The following is a 13,605-nucleotide window of genomic DNA, read 5'->3' on the forward strand; positions in this document are numbered from 1 at the left end:
CTTTCTTTTTTTTTTTTGTTTTTTAATTTTTTTTTTCAACGTTTATTTATTTTTGGGACAGAGAGAGACAGAACATGAACGGGGGAGGGGCAGAGAGAGAGGGAGACACAGAATCGGAAACAGGCTCCAGGCTCTGAGCCATCAGCCCAGAGCCTGACGCGGGGCTCGAACTCACGGACCGCGAGATCGTGACCTGGCTGAAGTCGGACGCTTAACCGACTGCGCCACCCAGGCGCCCCTGTTTACTCTTTCATTAGCCCCTTTTTGAAAAACAAAACAAAACAAAAACAAAAACAGAAACGCCCACAACAGGCTTTTAGAGAAGCTAGGTGATTTTCTGGATTCATACTCCTACCCAAAGAACTCGAACTCCAGAACTCTGACACTAACTGCTGCAGGGATTACTCTCAATAACGGGAAAGGGAAGCGAATCTTTGAGAGCAGCGATTCATCTTTACCTAATTCTAAAGACCTGAGCAGCTCCAGGTCCGCAAGCGCCTCACCAAGGCAGGAGGCAAAGTATCTGCGCATGCTCTGAGCGTCAGCGCACAGTTTCCCCGCCTCTTCCAGGCTCCTTGAGTTGCGGCCCTTTTTACGACGCCCTGCCTCCGATTCCGCCGGACCTTTGCAGCGGTGCGCGGGGTTCCTGCCCGGAAGAGGCGGCTGAGGCACCCGCGCGCGGACAACATGGCGCGGTCCAGGAGTAAGGTAGACAGAGCGTGGCGTTGGGTTTTCCTGGTGCAGGGCATCCGGAGAGGGTGGTTCGGAAGCAGGAATCATGGGATCACCGCGGTGCCAAGGATGGGGGAAAGAAGAGGTGATCGCGGCGGCCCGTGGCCGGATCCCGAGGGTCGGCCCGGAGGCTGCGCTAAGAAAAACTGGGGATTTGGAGTCAGAAGACCTGAATTTGAGCCTCGTCTACTCCCCCCTCACTCCGCCTCCTCGGCCCTCCCATCCTCTGACTTCCGCCTCATCACCTCCTTGTCCCACCTCTTCCCCACCCTCTTTCTTTCTTAGTCCAACCTCTTCTCCTCCATCACTTCTTCCAACTCCTCCATTTCTGAGCCTTAGTTTTTATAAAATCTATACGAGAATGAAAGGTTTGATAAGCACCTGCCCACAGACTTGGAGAAGTTCAGAGAGGGTCTGTGAGTAAAATACGTAACTTAAAACGTAAAGTGCCATGTTATTACCTCTGTAACAATCTTTCACATTTATCGAAAATTTACCCTGTAAGGCACTGATGTAAATGCTTTATTCTTATCCCATGTAATCTCCACAACAAACCCATGAGGTGAGAACTGTTATTCCCAGTTTACAGTTGAGAAAACTGGGGCATAAAGAAAGTGAAATGATTAGCCCAAGGTTATCCAGTCCGTAAGAGGTGGAATTCATACGTGACCCCAGGCTGTCAGGTTTCAGAGCCCTATCTGTTGCTAGGAGCCTGTGACCCTCATTGTCCCACATTAATAATAGACATTATGATGGAATTTTTAAATGACTTTTTTCAATATAGGCAGAGAGTGGTGGTTGTCTCTGAATGATCACTAGAGGGAGATGTGTTCCAGGGAATTGTTTGTTCATCCATCCAACCATCCAAAGGCTAGGCCCTTTACTAGGCATCCCATATACAGATAAACAAGATAGGAATTTCAACAACGATCCCTAGTCCCCTCAAGTCCCCATTGGGAAATGTGGATTAAAGCGATTATGAGCATTCGATGCCACTTACCTTTTTGTCCTCCCTTTCAGTTGCTTAAAATACTGCAGCTCTAGTGGAACAACTGTTTATGGCAGGTGGACTTGCAGCAAAATTCTCACAGTCTGTATTGTTTCCGTGTGTTAATAAAGAGTTACTATGTTGCTCAGTTTCCCTTCCCTGGTTTTCTTATTCCTTGCCAGAAAGGAAGTTGGAAGTGTTACACAGACCATTCTTTTGGTTCCGGAAAGAAGTTGCATATTTTGAACACCCTTGATGCCATTTTTTGGATACTTGATTCCTACTAAAAGATTTTTAGTCCTCTTAGAGTTTTCTGGTTTAAAAATAGCTTTTATGAATGTGTATTAGATAAATGCAGCAACATATTTTGGGACTCTTAAATTTTTTAAAGATTCTTATACTCAGGGCATTGAAACTATGGGGTGTAAATTTTGTTGTTCTCAAGGGAAGTTTGTAGTTTATTACCAACCTTTCTTCAAACGTACTGTCTTTACTCTAGAAATCTCTTCATATTAGTGCATTTATGTTCAGTGCTTTTTAAACTAGGGAAAAACTTAAGTTTCCACGTGTTGCCTGAGATATAACCAAACTTAGAAATCATCTGTAACTTCTCTGATAGGAACTCCTCTAGATTTTTCTGACACTCCTAGGATCAGGAGATCACTGCTTCAGAAAACAGTGGTTTTTTATTGATCACTTCTTGATGTTATTTTTCCTCTTTTCATCGAGTCAAACTAGTCTTCCTGTAACTTCCATATGTTGATCCTATTCTTGCTTATTCTCTCTGGCCAATTCTTTTATAACACAGGTGCCAAATATTTGGGCGGAACTATCATGTTCTCCTAAATCTTCTCATCTGGCTCAGATATCTAGTTTTTTCAAATAGTTCCTCACATCACATTTTCTCTAGATCCTTCTCTAATCTGCTTATTTCATGTTCTGTTGTAATTAGTATTTCTCCTAAGATAGGGTGCTCAGGACAGCTCACAGTTTGTCAAATGTGGTCTGATCAGTACAAAGCACAGGTGAGGCTGTCATTGCCTTAACTCTGGAAAAGGCCTTGGATCTCATCTAGTTCAACAACTGCTTCCTGCCTCTGAATTAACAGTGAGGTTTTATGTGACATTCCCAAGGACTCAGAGCTAATTTGTAATGAAGGTGGGACCTGATGGTCTCCGGTTTGCTAATCTAGTCGTTTTTCACCAGAAGAACTTTGTTTTCCTTCTTTGAATTCAGTACACTGTTGATACAACCTAAAATATTTTGGAGAATGGAATGAGATTGGTGTGGGAGATGTAGTGCTGTAGCCATGTCATATTGGTGACTCATTTGTATAATCCACACTGAAATTGTGAGTTGCTATTTGTTCAGATCTCTTTCAGCTCATATTCAGTTGAATTCTGGATCTCAGACATAGAACTTTACATGTAACCATTTTATTTTAGTTTATTTCCCCTATTTCCTTAGTCCTCTATGTATGTGATTGCTATCTAATGACTAGGTGTCTTTATTTATGTGGTTCCTCTACCTGTAACTCTCCTTATTCACGTGATTAACTCCTAAACATTCTTTAAGACTCACCCAAAAACCACATCCAGAAACCTCTTCTGCCTCCTTACTCCTCCTCTATCCCTTCTACCAGTCTTGGATAGATGATCCTCCTGTGTATTTTAGTGCCCACTGCCCACATCTGTCATGGAATATTGTGTTGGTATTATTTGTTTATGTGTCTATGTCCCCTACCAGAATAGATTTGGTGTCTTAGTCTTCATTCTAGATCCCCAGTTCCCAAACTGATTTAAATTGCTGGGGTGTATCATTTTAGTACATAAAGATTGTAGCAGTCTCCTGTTGCCACAAAAATGCTTCATAACAAGCAAGCTATCCCCAAATCAGTAACTTACAGAATAAGCATCTGTTCTCATGCTTGTGGTTCTACAAATCAGCTGCAGTATGTCTGATGTATTTTGGGCTCAGATGGGCTGGATTTAGCTCTGGCCTATGGGTTTTCAGATTTGCTTCCCATTAGTTTATTCTTGGGCTCAGGCCAAAGGAGCAGCAGCTTCCTGGAGCATGCTCCTATCCTGGCTTTCTATTTTTTTTTTTAAGTAGGCTCCATACCCAGTGTGGAGCCCAATACGGGGCTTGAACTCACAACCCTGAGGTCAAGACTTGAGCTGAGATGAAAAATTGGACGTTTAACCAACTGAGCCAGCCATGTGCCCCCTGGCTTTCTAAATAGGCTCCATGCCCAATGTGGGGCTTGAACTCATGACCCCTAGATTAGAAGTCGTGTGATCTACTGACTGAACTAGCCAGGTGCCCCACTTGCTTTCTATCTTTTAGAAAATATTAGGGCGATTTTAAAGTTTCTCTGTAGTGGGGAGCCTGGGTAGCTCATCAGTTGAGCATCTGATTTCAGCTCAGGTCATGATCTCATGGTCTGTGAGTTCAAGCCTTGCTCTGTGCTAATAGCTCAGAGCCTGGATCCTACTTCAGATTCTGTATCTCCGTCTCTCTCTCTCCCCCTCCTCTGCTCATGCTCTGTCTCTCTCTCTCTCAAAAATAAACATTAAAAAAAAAAAAAGTAAAGTTTCTCTGTAGTAAACATTTACATGTCTTACATACACTAGGCGGAACACCACCCCCCCCCCCCTTTTGCCATGCGTCCCCTAAGTTCCCTAAAGTACAGGTTCTGTGGGTGAAATAAGAAAAGGACATATCTGTTTTCTTTTTTTATGACCATTAACATTTTCTCTCTTTGGAACTTTGTTTCTAGGCAGCTATTGTGCTCTGTATGGATGTGGGGTCTGCCATGAGTAACTCCCTTCCTGGCGAAGAATCTCCATTTGAACTAGCGAAGAAGTTGATGACCATGTTTGTGCAGCGACAGGTAAGTTTCAGCCTGGCCTTGAGCAGGTAACTCATGTTTTAACTGGTTGTTGTCTCCACTTAGTAACACAAGATACCAGCCTGCTTATGATGTCTGGCCCCAGTGTTTGTGGGAATCTGAGGAGGTTTTTTACATATACTTACGTGTAAGTCCAACTACCACTAGAGCCTGACATTTTTTTCTTCCTTTCTTCTGGCCTCTACAGTAGAAATTACAGTTTTCATGAGAAACAAGACAATGTAATAATCTCTGGAGCCAGGTGGCCTGGGTTTGAATCTTTGCTCTGCCGTGTCATTTATTAACCTGGTAATCTTGAACAAATCCTATTCCAGTTACCTTTTGTTGGTAACATACTATCCCAAAACTTCATGTCTTAAATGATTTTTTTTTTTTTTTTTTTTTTAAATCAGTTCTCATGGTTTGGGGATGACTGGGTGGCTCAGCTGGGCCTCTGTGGCCTCTTGTGTAGGTCCACTCAGATGGTGGCTGGGCTGAATTATTTGAGGGCTAAACTGAGCCAGACGTCTCACATGGCTCACTCCCATGGCTAGTAGTCATGTCTTCTGGTGGTTTTGAACTCAGCTGGGGCTATCCATCAGAACTCTTACATGTGGTTGTTCCATGGAGCTTGGGATTCTCACAGTGTGGCAGCTGGGCCCAAGAGGGAAAGTCCGAAGGAGGAAAAATTTTTTTTCTTCAATTTAAATTTCAGTTAACATACAGTGCAATATTAGTCACAGGAGTAGACTTCAGTGATTCATCACTTCCATACAACACCCAGTGCTCATCCCCAGTGCCCTCCTTAGTACCCGTCACCCATGTAGCCCATCCCCCATCTATCACTATCAGCCCTCAGTTTGTTTTCTGTCGTTGACAGTCTCTTGTGATTTGTTTTTCCTCCTTATTTTTTCCCCTTCCCGTATGTTCATCTGTTTTGTTTCTTAAATTCCACGTTTGAGTGAAATGATGTGGTATTCGTCTGTGTCTGATTGACTTATTTCCCTTAGTATAATACATTCTGGCTCTATCCATGTCATTGCAAATGGCAAGGTTTGATTCTTTTTGATGGCTGAGTAAATATTTCATTGTAGATATATATCACATCTTCTTTATCCACTCATCAGTCAATAGACATTTGGGCTCTCTTCGTAGTTTGGCTATTGTTGATGATGCTGCTATAAATGTTGGGGTGCATGTACCCTTTCAAATCTGTATTTTGTATCCTTTGGGTAAAGACCTTATAGTACAATTGCTGGATCATAGGGTAGTTCAGTTTTTAGTTTTTTGAGAAACTCTGTACAGCTCTCCAGTGTGGCCGCACCAGTTTTCATTCCCACCAACATTGCAAGAGGGTTCCTAAGAGTGACCCGTCTATGTGGCTTTTTATGACCTAGCTTTAGAAATCCCAGAAAGTCATTTCTGCTGTTGTTAGTCTAGCAAGTCACTAAGACCCACTCACATTCAGCGGGGCGGGGATGGGAGGTGGGTGGTAAATGACATTCCTCTCTTGATTTCTGTCCCTTCTACCTGGTACGAGTGCTACTTTTGCTAAGTCCACGAAATTCTTCATTCACTGGCAACCGCTATTCCTCCTGGACACCGGTTTGCTCTGGGTGTTGCCCTTTTCACTGTGACACTGACACCCTACCTGTCATCCTAGATTTTAACAAATTCTGATGACCTGGATTCCTTAATGTGTCAAGAAGAGAATGTTCTAACTCCATTCCTGGTTATAGTAATTTGTATTAGTTGTGTTTCAGTAATGCTGCCATGTACCCCAGTGCATAGATTTTTTTTTTTTTTTTAAGAAACTGTGCTTTCAGTTTTTATTTTTGGCTCTGCCTATTCCGTGGCAGTGTGGATCTGGAAGGCTAGGAGACGATACCTGATGCCAGTCTCATGCTGCACTCAGAATTGCCTTCCCTCTCCTGGCTGAAGTTTTGTTGTTGAGCAGGATTACCTGGCTTTAATATGAATCCTTGCCCAGGATGCAAATAGAGTTCTAGCTGGCCTGCCCCATGGTGTGCTGGACATGTTTGAAGCCCAGCAGCTGGAATTTTTTTCTCCAGGTGCAACCGGGGATGTATTTGCAATTCTTAACACACTGGGGAACTTAACAGACCAAACCCGAATGAGGAAAGACACAATTCCATCCTCTGTCTACACAGCACTCTTCCCACTGGTGGAGAGGGCTACGGTTAAGTAGGTGGGAACAAGACTGTGTTTTTGTTAGATCCTGTTTTTTGTTTTTGCATTTTATTATGAAATGTTTCAGGAAGGAGGCAAATACAGAGAATACTGTGATGCAAAGCTATTTTCCCATTGTCTAGCACTATACAGTACTCAAGTTTTAACCATATTTGATTTCTTTTTCTTCTTTTAAATGTTTGAGAGAGAGAGCGAACGCACATGCGGGGGAGGGGCAGAGGGAGAGGGAGAGAATCTCAACCATGCTCAGCACAAAGCCCAAGTGGAATTCAATCCCACAACCATGAGATAATGACCAGAGCTGAAACCAAGAGTCAGATGCTCATCCAACTGAACCACCCAGATGCCCGTCTTTTTCTTTTTTGCTTAAAAAATAATAATAATAATAATTACTGATAAACTTGCGAGTCCCTGTGTATCCCTTCCCGATCCTCTTTTTTCCTTTTTCTTTCTCTCTTTACTTCAGGATTTTCATAGTCCTTACCATGTATATTTAATACTTTAGGACATAAGTATATTCATAAATATTTACTATTGTATGAAGCTTTCAAAACATGTAATGTTATAATATGGTACATATAATTCTGCAACTTATTTTTTCTCAACCATAATTATAAGATTTATTCATACTGAAAAACATGCACAAATTATTCATTTTTTTTTTTTACTGGGGTATAATATTGTATAAATATTCTGCAATGTGTTTTTGCATCCTGTGGATGGATGGTCAGTTTCTACTTTTTCTCTGTTATAAACAGTGCTGAAGTGAACTCTCTTGTCCTTGTCTTCTTGAGTACATGAGCAAGAATTTCTCTATGGTATATATACCTATGAATGAAATTGCTGGGTTAGAGGATATGAACCAGTAATTTTTTTTTTAGTCCTCTGGAAAATACTTCCAAAAAGAGTAAAAGCTTTTCAAATTATCCATAATTAGTTTTCATTGAGAATTAGAGTCTGATTGGGCTGGAAGTTATCAAGAGTAGTTAACCACTCTCCCATTCTCCCACCTGTAATTCTGTTGAAATGAGAGATGGGACCTATAGTCAACGGAAAAGTCTTCTTAGAACCTGTGAATTGTCATTGTCCCATGGGCCATCTAGCCCAGTATTCTGTTGTTGACAGTGGACCCAGGAACATGCCATAGGGAGGTATGGTTGTATTGCTCCTTGAAGGTTAGGTATCTACTGCCTTTCAGGTGGTAGTTTATGATTCTTAACCTTTGCACGTTCTTCTCTAGGTGTTTGCTGAGAGCAAGGATGAAATTGCATTAGTCCTTTTTGGTACAGATGGTACTGAGAATGCCCTTGCTGGTAAGGATCAGTATCAGAACATCACAGTCCACAGACACCTGATGCTACCAGATTTTGACCTGCTGGAGGACATCGAAAGCAAAATCCAACCAGGCTCTCAACAAGCTGACTGTATCCTTTTTCAGCCAGAGAAGACTCTTCAGAAATTTCCTTTAATCTGAGGAATCATAATCCAGTTTGGTGAGGCTCACTAGAAGCCCACCTCTGAGTATATGGGCATTTTTTGGCTCTGAAGACATGGAGATGATGCTGTGTGTTGGGATTTATTCAGGTTGGGTTGGATATCTGCACTCCTGACCCTCTAGCCACTTGCCCCTTCTCTGCACTAGTGATACTGAGTGGTTCGGAGGCACCATAAGGGAAAGATACCAGTGGGTATATTTCTGTATTGTTATGTGCAGAAGGTTTAGTGGTGGTGATGGCTGGAAATGTTTGCATGTAAAGAACATATTTGTAGAAGAAAGTAGCATTAGCATTCCCTATGCTTTCCTGGATGGAGGGTATTTTTGTGTCCAAAATCAGACCGATATCTAAACTGAGATTTCCAATTTCTTCCACATGTACTATGATTTTAAGTGGTTACTCGTACTTTTCTAAACCGTAATGTTCTCCCTGATCACTGGGAGGTGCTGCTGTGCTAAGAGTGACTTACAAATGCCACATTATGGCTCAGGTCATATTTAAGAGTGGACTCTAATCACGAAAAATGGATTCTAGATATTGTAAAATGACATCATAATTTTTGTTTCGATGCATGGGAATGTGTTAGATTACCTTGGGCTTATTTTATTTTTTCCTGATTATATGTTTCAGGATATATACTGTGATATGTGATTACAGCATATGTGATTATGTGTTAGTGAAATAAATGTTGGAAAAAGCACTCTTTGGCAAGTGCTTTTAAATCCTCACAGAGTCAGCCCAGAGTTCATGGTTTCAAGCACTGTGGACTTCACTGGAAAAAAGTTGCATGATCTTGGGATAAAGGGACTGTTTAGTGATATTTTCTGCCCTTAACTAGCTGAGTCCTGGATGCACTCGTTGTGTGCATGGATGTGATTCAACAAGAAACTGTGTAAGTGTCTTCAATTGAAGAGAGGTGGAAATGAGTCATTCTGCAGAAATTGTATGTGTTGCTGTATTCTGTACATGTGTGATTCATTGCTAATCAAGCAGCATGTTTGTGTGGCTAAAGAACCATTTGATAGAATTCAATGGTTCAGTTCAGCCTCTCTTTTTTAAGTTTAAAAAGAGCAAGGGCTATAGTTTGTGGGAATTTCTCTGGGAGAAATACATGTTTGGCTTATTTCAACTTCCTTCCTATTTGACTTGATTACCAGGAACTTTAAAAACTTCTATATGGTATTGTTCATAATCTGACTGAAATTAAATGTGTGAAACTAATATAGCACCATATGTTAACTAACTGGAATTACAATAACTAAAAAAATAAAATTAAAAAAAATAAAATTGTAGTATTAAAAAAAAGAAAAAGAAAATGCCTAGCTCTGACCAGCCACCTGATTCATTATTTAATTATTTTGCCTTTAAAATATGGGTCTTTGAATCTATTTACACCCACCCGTTCCTTGACTGTTAGGAAAAACATTAGTACTAAAATCTCAGGCCTCAATTTGTATTTTCATTTCTCAATCTCTGTACATTTTGTGTAAAATCCTGCCAGTAGCCCTGTGAGTGGAACTGAGCCAGCATGTTTGGAAAGTGAACCCTCAGGAGACCGAAGTTGTAGTTACTGGGAGAGTTCCTTGTTTATACTCTGCCTAAGTGGAGGCTGGGAAGGGATCCTTTTCTTTTAAAAAAAAAAAAAAAATTTTTTTTAACATTTATTTATTTTTGAGAGACAGACACAGAGCACAAGCAGGGGAGGAGCAGAGAGAGAGGGAGACACAGAATCCAAAGCAGGCTCCAGGCTCTGAGCTCTCAGCACAGGGCCCGATGCGGGACTCGAACCCATGAACCGCAAGATCATGACCTAAGCTGAAGTCAGCTGTCCAACCAACTGTGCCACGCAGGCACCCAAGGGATCCTTTCTAATCCCAGTGACCATATATTTAACTGAAGTTAAAGTTGGGAGATCAGGGATTTAATATCCACAATGCTCAAAAATTTTGCCCAAGATGCTAAAAAGTATGAATTGTAACCAGGCTGACTATATGTTTAGTAGAACTTAACTGAGCATCAGTGATATGTGGGGCTCTAGAATGTAATCACATTTCTTAACTGTATTGAGATTCATTTCTTAGCCTGTCTCTAAGTCCAGTGACCAAGTGCATTTGAGTTTGTAAGCGATAATTCGGGAGAATGATTTCTTATTGTGATAACTTTCTCTTTTAGCGGAAAGAAGTTTGGAAAGAGGCATATTGAAGTGTTCACTGACCTCAGCAGCCCATTCAGCCAAGATCAGCTGGATATTATAATCCATAACTTGGAGAAATCTGGCATCTCCCTGCAGTTCTTGTAAGATCATGAGAATAACGTCTGAAGACCAATCCTGTGCTCTCATAACGCAGGGAGTAGGGCCCCTTTCTAAAGCTCTTGGTTCCCACAAGTCTTCTCTTTGCGCTCACAGTTGAAATATGTTAGATGACTGACCTCAGCAAACATTCACTGAGTACCCTTAATTCCAGGAACTCTGAGTTTTAATGGTAAGGGGATGAAAGTCACAGTGACACAGAATTTAGCTCAGTAGTAGATGGTATGTTCATGCTTCTTGGACTCAAAGAATTCAGGAATCTTTGGAGGATATTCAGTTTATTTCTTGCTTGCATAGAAGACTTTATCCAAACAATTACCAGATTGATGGTTTCTTTTCTTCAGCAGTTCCAGAGTACTGTTATGCGAGCAGTAGATGTTTTTAAGGTAGAGAGGAATGCCAACCTGAGAATTATTTTAAACCTGTAGAATGCTTATTTTTTAACTTTTAAATCTAAAGGATACACACACGTACATAAGATGTAATTTGCTTGTGTGTATTTAGGCATGGGGTATGCAGATTCTGAGCAAAAATGTTCACAAAATATCTCATAATTTGTTGCAAGGCAGAGTCCCTCCTTCCCCAGGCATTTACTTTCTTTATCTTCAATCCCTAACAAGAAAGTTCTTTTTCACCACACTAATCCTTCCTGTTGCATTTGAAACCTGTTTTTCTTGTTTTATTTTTGGTGAAAGCAGAGTGATAATATAGGATGTTGACTTACCAGTCTTCTGAGTACACTCATTTTTCAGACTGAGAGCTATACCAGGAAGCCTCCAGCTCAGAATGGTAAGCCTTCGGCTTCTTTGAAATGCCTGCCGTTGGAAATTAAGAACCTCTCTTGCATGTATGTACCTCTTAAGACTGCTGAGGGGCAGCTCCTTTCTGTAGAACTGTAGAGAAATAGTTCAGAATAACCCATCAGTCTGATACTTGTTAAGATAGTACTTCAGAGAAATTAAGTGCTTTTTAAGTGACACTTTTCGTCTTATTGAATTGAGGCTTTCTAAGTACTTCAAAAGCTCTGCCTGGCTTCTGTTCCCTGTTCATAATTTCAGGATGCCTTTACAGGGTTGAAGCATCCTGCACTTCTGTCAATGTCATTGGAAAGGGCTACTTTTTTGTCTGAGCAATACTGCAGAGCGTGTTGAAGAGGGAATGTAGCCTTACCACTACCTGCTTATTTGGCTGTTTTTTTCTTGTATTTGTGCTTGTGCTACAGATCTCTGGCATACAAAGTAGAGTTTCTGGTTTTATTGTTTGGTGTATCCCGTGGATGATTGTTGTAATTGGAGTAAACAGAATACCAGCAGGTCTAAGAACCACTGTGTTCTGAGTAGGCTCATTCCTTGGACCTCATTTTTAGTTTGTTCTGTTGGCTACTGAGAAAGTTTATATCTGGTGGAAAGCAGGGTAGAAAGAACTGTTACTGTAACTTCTTTTTCCAGGATAACTTCCTGACTCTTCATGTTCATGTCACTTTTCCCATCTTCCAGGTCTGTTTTTTTGTTTTGTTTTTTTGGTGCAAAAGGGTGTTTTTATTATAGCACCAGGACAGGACCTGTGGGCAGAAAGAGCTGCATCTCTCTTCTAGGTTGTTAATGGAAGCAGCCACAGCCTGATGTGAACCCTGTGTCCCATGCCCTGCTCTGTAGAAGCTCTTTATCTGATAGGTCATGCAGGATGTGCGTATCTGTCATGCTGGGTATACGTCGACAAAATTAAACAGGAAGCTTTATTTTAGTTATAGCAGATGAAATGGTAAAGAAATCACCTTAAAATAACCAGCCACACAGAGTTGACCAGTAGGTGATGTTGAGGGAACTGAAAAGGTTGCTCTTTGGGTTTCTAGGGGCAGTGCTGTGACACACTGCGGGTGCTCCTGCACCTTGCCCTCTCAGGTGACCGAGTCCTCGCTGCATCGCTCACTGGCTGTGGCTCGGCCGGATTTTGCCATGCAGCTTCAGCTTCTTTTTAGGAAATGGAGGTAGAAATTTTTATCCACCTAATGTGTAGGATTAAACGAGGTTGTTTACATGAAAACATTTATGAAGTATCATGTAGAGAATTATCATAAAATGCGCTTGGTTGGTTGATTTTTCAATTTGTATATTGATTATTGAATATCTCCATGACTGGTAACCCCATCTAGTAGTTTTGGTCTCATTTCAAACAGAATGAAACACGTGAAAGAATTGGTTTTACCTATTTCCAGCAATTCACTGATGTCTGTCTGGGAATTCTAAATGTACAGTAATAAAGATAACATTATTTAAGTATATTATACACATTCTGCCATTTAATCCTTAAAATAACATTGAGGGATTATTAAAGGTGTTTATTTTATTTATTTTATTTTTTATTCTTCTTCTTTTTGGCTGCCTAGAATATCACCTGCCTTTTTCTAGGAAGCAGTCCTTCCTGCACTTTAACCTCCTGGCTCGAATGAGAGCGAGCATCTTCTAGATCTGGTCCCCAGGTTATCACTGATCCCTGGCTTTTTTGAATTGAGAGTCGAGCATTAAACACGTAGTCCATTCCTCTTTGGTAGCAGAACCAGCAGTGTGTGCTTGAAAGAGCTCATGGGTGACGCGGAGGGAGCCAGTGAGAGAGTGGAGCCAGCACAGGGGCACATGGAGATGAAATGGACAGTGAGAGGGTTGGGGTGGTCCTTGAGGCATGTGAGACTGCGTCCAGTCATCCGAAGGTCACGTGCCACCCTGCACTTTGAATTATTTGGCTATGTAAACCAAGAAATTCCACTCTTTTAACCAAACCAGAAAGGCTTTGGTCACTCGAAACTGATAGGATATTGACTAAAGGTGATAAGTGCCATTTGAGAGAGGAGGGATTGAAAGCTCAGGTGAGTGGCATGCCCATTTTCTCATAAGCCAGCGAGTGACAGTCACAGGAGGGGAACCCAGTTTATTATTTGGCTTCAGAGCTTGTCTTATGAACAACTGCCGATCTTTTCCTG

At 41.3% G+C, this 13,605-nt stretch overlaps 1 protein-coding gene across 4 annotated transcripts in view; it reads left to right on the forward strand.

Annotated features, from left to right (window-relative positions):
• The first annotated feature begins 518 nt into the window (after nucleotides 1–518).
• XRCC5 (X-ray repair cross complementing 5) overlaps nucleotides 519–13,605 on the forward strand; it is a 133,151-nt gene continuing 120,064 nt past the window's right edge. For 3 of the 4 annotated variants that reach the window (XR_006713145.1, XM_045481163.1, XM_045481164.1), the window contains exons 1-5: nucleotides 552–708; nucleotides 4,500–4,613; nucleotides 8,062–8,245; nucleotides 9,161–9,209; nucleotides 10,490–10,612. Coding sequence is in view for 3 of the 4 variants with exons in the window: in XM_045481163.1 (XP_045337119.1) it covers nucleotides 688–708; nucleotides 4,500–4,613; nucleotides 8,062–8,245; nucleotides 9,161–9,209; nucleotides 10,490–10,612 (491 nt within the window). In the remaining variant the exon portion in view is untranslated. Of the gene's footprint in view, nucleotides 709–4,499; nucleotides 4,614–8,061; nucleotides 8,246–9,160; nucleotides 9,210–10,489; nucleotides 10,613–13,605 lie in introns of all 4 variants that reach the window. The other variant, XM_045481162.1, reaches the window with a different exon arrangement.

Source organism: Leopardus geoffroyi, chromosome C1, assembly GCF_018350155.1.
Source record: "Leopardus geoffroyi isolate Oge1 chromosome C1, O.geoffroyi_Oge1_pat1.0, whole genome shotgun sequence".
Lineage (NCBI taxonomy): Eukaryota > Metazoa > Chordata > Mammalia > Carnivora > Felidae > Leopardus > Leopardus geoffroyi.